At 55.0% G+C, this 5,848-nt stretch overlaps 1 protein-coding gene across 1 annotated transcript in view; it reads right to left on the bottom strand.

Moving 5' to 3' along the window:
- Nucleotides 1-1,275: 1,275 nt before the first annotated feature.
- The window catches only part of LOC113209632 (protein sprouty homolog 4), a 13,429-nt gene continuing 8,856 nt past the window's right edge, over nucleotides 1,276-5,848 (bottom strand). The window contains exon 2 of the mRNA XM_052269781.1: nucleotides 1,276-3,043. Coding sequence (XP_052125741.1) covers nucleotides 1,909-2,976 — 1,068 coding nt within the window. The 5' untranslated portion in view covers nucleotides 2,977-3,043 and the 3' untranslated portion in view covers nucleotides 1,276-1,908. The remainder of the gene's footprint in view (nucleotides 3,044-5,848) is intronic.

Genomic DNA, 5,848 nt, shown 5'->3' with positions numbered 1-5,848 from the left:
AACAAGTGAATAATATGCTCCATCTGCGACTAGATAATACTGAAAACGCAAGTTTACGAACATTCACTTGGCGCCCTATGTACGATATCCAAGGCGCGGACTGATAACTGAAACATTCCAAGACTTTAACTTTCATAACAAAATGTACATATAAAACACTGCCTACTCTCTCCATACACACATTTCAACGTACAACGAAAAGGACTGAAGGGGGCTGCACATTTACTAGGGCTACCTCACGATTAAACCTCTACAGTATACTTGATGTTGAGCTTTAGAAGCGTTTGACAATGGCAAAATGAAAAAGTAACAAGTACTGAAAATGTAGATACAACAAAATCTTCAACAGCGGTTCATACTTAAAATTTGAAACACCAAGTAAAAATGACTGAATTAGGTTAGTACGCGACTCGGAACTGGAACCTCCCAGGCCCATGCATACGCAACTGCCTTAATAATGGTGGCGGTCATCGACTTATTCAATTCACTAAAAAATTCGCCACAGCAGCAATTCTCCAAACCACATGTCGATGACGTTAATCGCAGTACAGGTTCGTAAACAATACAATAACAGATTTATCACAAATCATTTCCAGCTTAGCAGAAACTGGAACTGTACTATCAATTAAAAAGAACAAGCACAAATTGATTCACCGCGTGTTGGACTCTGATGGAGTTTGTACCAGGAAAAACAGCATCAAGCTATAACATGGGGAGTCCGCATATTTGATAGCAACAAATTTAAGATTAGACATTAAAAAAAGAAACCAATTTTGTTTAAAAGCATATTGCAAACCATTCTTAGCTCAAGTTAGTGACACGACGTTTTTGAGCATTACTATGAATTTTAAGGCTACGCTGGCCAGCCAGCAAACCATCAGACTGCTTCAGAAAAAACCTTTTACTATTATTTACGGGACTTACGAACAATATGATCCCACAATTACATTACATGTGAAATATGTGTCACTGAACCATCAGAAGAATGGTTTGACATGATCAAACATTCTTTTAGTGTCTAACCGTCAATAAACAGGTCCCTAAAAAAAACTGCAATCACAGCAAAAGGTTTCGCTTTAACGTGCAAACGCAAATGCCTTAAGAATATAAGGCATTTAATAAAACAGCCCTTGCTGACCTACACTCTCCCCACAAAATTTGTACTGCAAGTGCAACAGTCGTACAAGCGCTGTCCAAAAAAATGACTAGTTAAGCCAGCCATTTCTTTTTCTATGAATCAACAATCACGTTCTCTTTATCCAAAACTGTCATTCCGTGCGTTTTAAATAAATAAATAAATAATTCATGTAGTTTCTATAGTACAAAAATAATTTTACAGCATTTTCTTTAGTTTTGCTACACGTAGAGTCTGGAGGTGGAAAGAAAAGGGGGGGGGGGGGCGAAGCTTTGGAAGTGGCTGACAGAGCAGCAAAAGAGACAAATAACTTGGATAAAACTATTTAGCAGATCTAATGAGATTAGGAAAGCCCGGCTTCACGGCTTGTCAACAAGGAATGTCCAAAAGATTTAAAAAAAATCAATGTATGAGACGCGCACACACACTGCTCATCAGAGAGACGCGAACACAAGAAAACACGAATTACTCTTTGTAAAGAAAAAAAATATATAATGAACGGCGCTTTGGCAAGTTTGCCGTCGACTAGGTCGTTTTGAGCAAAGCTTAAATCCGAAAAAAGGTGACACTTTCAATTTTAAAAATGGCTAGAAGGTTAATAAATGTTAAATGTTAAACAAAATTGCGGCAGCCTAGGTCGACACACCGCAAGCGCAATCCAAAATTTAAAAAGATAGGGGGTTTCCGAAACGCAGAAAAGAAAATATTGTAATGTCTGTACCAGACATCAACTCTCTCTCTCTCACTCATTCTCTCTGATGATTCAGGCGGGTTCAGTCTGTGTCCAGCAGCCTCTTCTCCGGCGTGGTAAGCGCCGGGACTCTCTGGCCGCCGGGCGAGGAAGTCCTCGCGGGCCTCGGGGGCCGGCGGTCGCACCGGCAGCCGTCGTCGCAGTACCGGGCATAGCACAGTTCAGTGGCACGCACTAGGCCCCGCAGCGGCCAGTAGCACAGCAGGCAGGGGAGGGCGACGGAGGCGACCGCCAGGCACGACCAGCGCGCACAGCGCCGCGCCCCCGCGCCCCCCGTCGCGCCCGCGCACGAGCAGGGGTCGTCCGCGCACCACACGCCCCCCTCGTCGCCGGGGTTGCCGCAGTGGTAGAACAGGCCCTTGACGCAGCACAAGCACGTCGCGTAGTCCAGCGTCGTCTCCGCCGAGCAGAAGCACGCGTCGTCGCACAGCCACCGCGAGGGCAGCGGCCGCGGCTCCCGACACGCCTCGCACCGGCAGCGCCCGCACTCCGGGCACATGATGGAGGGGGAGGGCGTCATCGGGGTGGTCGGCGTGGCGAGCAGCGCCGGGTGGAGGTGGGGGGCGGGCGCGCCCGCGGGCGGCTCCTTCTTGAAGGTGGTGGGCTGCTGCCGCACCGGGAGGGTCACGGTAGTCCTATGGTGGTGGCGGGGCTCCCGGGCGGGCGGGCAGCCCGCCGGGCTCGCCGCGGCCGAGGTCTTCTTGACGCGGCACGACGCCGCGGAGGTGCGCACGCCGCCGCCGCGGCCGCCGCCGGGTACCCGGTGGTGCAGCGGCGCTTCCACGTACTCGTTGGCCCGCCTCTCGCCGTCCGGCCTCGGCGTCGAGAGGCTCACCTCGACCTCGGGCGGCACCGCCAGCGGCGCGCCCACCGGGCTGGGGGGCAGCGCCGGCGCCGCCAGGGGGTTGGGGGGCGGCCCGGCGCCGGGCCCGGGGGTGGGCGGCAGGGGCCGCGGGGGCGGCGATGGCGTGCTCGGGGGCGGCCGGTGCACCCGCGGCAGGGCGAGCGGCGTTCCCACGGGCGTTCCCCGGGGCGTTCCCAGGGGCCGGCCCTGTGGCGGGTACGCGGTGCGGCCGCCATGGTGGGCCATGGGCTCGGCTGGCAGCAAGAGCTGCTCGCGTCCGAGCTCACATCACGCCCGCGCGCCGGTCCGCCTCCTGAAACAAACACAAACAGGTGAGAAACGTGCACACGAACAGGGACAGACACAATTTATTTCTGACGACTCACATTATAATTTTTCTGTTTTTAACAGATAGTGCCCTACGCTTAGACTAACATAAGTATAAATAGGTAAAGTAAGGTGTTAGCTAGTTATTTTTGAGAATTCTATCAGTCTTATGTCTGCTGTGAGCTTTGAGACCATTCTTACTGCAACTCTGGTCCGCTGCTCTGCCAGCGACTTCAACCTGGTTCAACCCACGGCGGGACGCATTCACCATTCCCTCTGCCGCCTACTCCTCCCTCGGACCCTCCCCTCACCGCCATTCGCGCTTCACGGCCTGGCATAACTTTCGGGACCAATAGCGATGGCTTTTATAGACGCTCTCGTCGTGGGGCTCGAACGGAAACGTCTATCGCGATTAACGTCAAGTGATGCGTCTGGCTGAAGGAATCACAGTGGGAGCAGGGAAAGGGAGGGAGGGGAAAAGAGGAGGGCGGGGGGCGGACGGACAGCGTGGTTTTGAATACCAAAAATAAAGAGGCGTTTCGTCGTACTCTCGATTTTCTCGTTCTGATATCGACGCTTGTTTCGAGACAGTAACGATCAAGCGAGAGGGCGATGCAAGCGGAGGAGTTGGTGTACGGGCGGAGGAGGGGGCCGGCAGGGGGAGGCAGGGGGGCAGGGAGAAGGATGTTGGGCGGAGAGCGACACCCACAGCAGCAGCATACATAAAAAGACCACTTCCGGCCCCGCTCTGCTCGGCTCTGCTCGGCGCTGCTCGGCTCTGCTCTCCGCTTGCGGTGGAGTAGTTCAAGTCGTGTCGCTTCCCACGCATTCGAGGGGCTGGGCCGGGCTGGGCCGAGCCGTTCAAAGTAGACCGGCACCTCCGCGGACAAGGAGGAGCGTTGTGTCAAACGCGCCGGCCCAAATAAGCCGTGTTACACACCAGACAACAGTACTTCAACTTGAATGAGTACAGCAGCGTTACAATGGAATGAAATTTAAATGAAATTTAAAGAATAAAAATAATACCATGAGGGACTGATGGAGTTGACACGGCGTGCTGCTCCAAACCCCTGCAAGCTCTACTGTACCGATGCAGGCGTGCGTGCGGGTTGCCTAATCGCAGCCGTGCAAGACGCCGCGGTCAGCGACGATGGGCACACCCGCACGCACGCCTGGCTAATCGGCCACCTGCTCTGGGGGGGTATCCAGCGACCTACAACCTAACCGAGGTCCCTCACTGGCCAATTTGCCCAAAACAAATGACTCGCGGGGCGAATTGGCCAATCAGAAGACCTCCATTAGGTTGTAGGTTGTATGTCGCTGGACACAACCCAAGTATATCGTCGTACAGTAGTGCAACACATCGGCTGGTCATGCTATGGGGACACGGCGGCACGCGCCTCCGGGCAACCCCACCCACCCACCGGGCCCTGGACCAGAGGGTGGCGCAGGTCAGGACCGCCGGGTGCGGGCGCAGGCCCCAGGGGCCTGGCCCCTGTGCGCTGCACTGCCGCACTGCACGCAATGAATGAGACAATATGAATGAGAGCGCCTGTCGACTGTAGCTCACCGGCCGCCGCACTGCCGAGCTGCGCCGAACGAACCAACGAATGAATGAATGAATGAATGGGAACCAACTGGAGCGGGAGGGACTTCCTTCGCGTCCGGCCGGAAGCGCAGTTAAGGTAGGTACGGCGGCAGCGGAAGTGGGAGGGGGCGCTGCATCGGTGAGTGCAAGGTATGCAGCAACAGCGCCGCGCCGGCGTCTCAAGCACGCTCCCATTCATTCGAGCGATTCATTCATATATTCATGGGCTTCATTTACCATGGGCTGGGGAATAAGGCAAAACGATCCCAAGAGTGCGCGCGGCGTGTCTGTTCACGCACAAGTGGCCAACGTAAGTACTATCGCGTCGTCGGCGGGCGGAATCATTTCCCGGATCGGCCGGATGGGAAGGGAGGCAGCGCACCCCCAACGTACTCGTACTCGTGCTCGTCCGTGTCGGTGCTCCTCCTGCTCATTGAGCAGCACCTGCCACGTTGGCCGGTGCCTCTGGCCGGTGCCTGCCCTGGCCTGGCCTGGCGGCGTCGCCGCGTCGGGGTATCGATGAATGGTGGAGGGACTCCCGTATTATTTCCGTCCGAGCCTCCCCCCACCCCCTTTTTTGCCTGGGTCTTAACGGCACTACCGCCCCCGCCGCCGGCCTGGCAGCGAAAGGGGGAGGCGAGGAGCGAGAGAGACAGAGAGACAGAGAGGAGGGGTGGGGGGGTGAGAGTTAGTCCTGTCCCATACAGTAAGCGTATGACAAGAGTCACGGATTTTGTCGGATTTTGTACGACTCCCTCCTCCCGACCCAAACCGCCGCCGCCCTCCCGCTCAGCTGATCGGCTCCACGCCCCTCCCCCGCGACACGCCTGGCCCAGGAGGGCGTGAGAACGGATCCTCCTCCCCTCCGAGAGCTACCGGCAGGAAACTTGAGGCAGGATGGGAGCGACACCGGGGGGAGGAAGCGGAGGGCGGTCCTGTGGGGCCGCAGCTGTGCGGGGCAAAGCACGTGGCGGCAAATGCAGTCGCGCTGTGGGAGAGACGACACGCTGATGGAGTGTGGGCAACTCGTTGAAACACTTGCAACCGTATCACATAAATGTTGTGCACTTGCAAATGTTCTTGGCGTGAGTGTGCTCTGCTTGGAAAGTTTAACATAGATAGATAGATAGATAGATAGATAGATAGATAGATAGATAGATAGATAGATAGATAGATAGATAGATAGATAGATAGATAGATAGA

This window comes from Frankliniella occidentalis, unplaced genomic scaffold, assembly GCF_000697945.3.
Source record: "Frankliniella occidentalis isolate FOCC.00 unplaced genomic scaffold, Focc_3.1 Scaffold102, whole genome shotgun sequence".
In the NCBI taxonomy this organism is placed as follows: Eukaryota; Metazoa; Arthropoda; class Insecta; order Thysanoptera; family Thripidae; genus Frankliniella; species Frankliniella occidentalis.
This window is presented reverse-complemented; position numbering and strand designations above follow the sequence as displayed.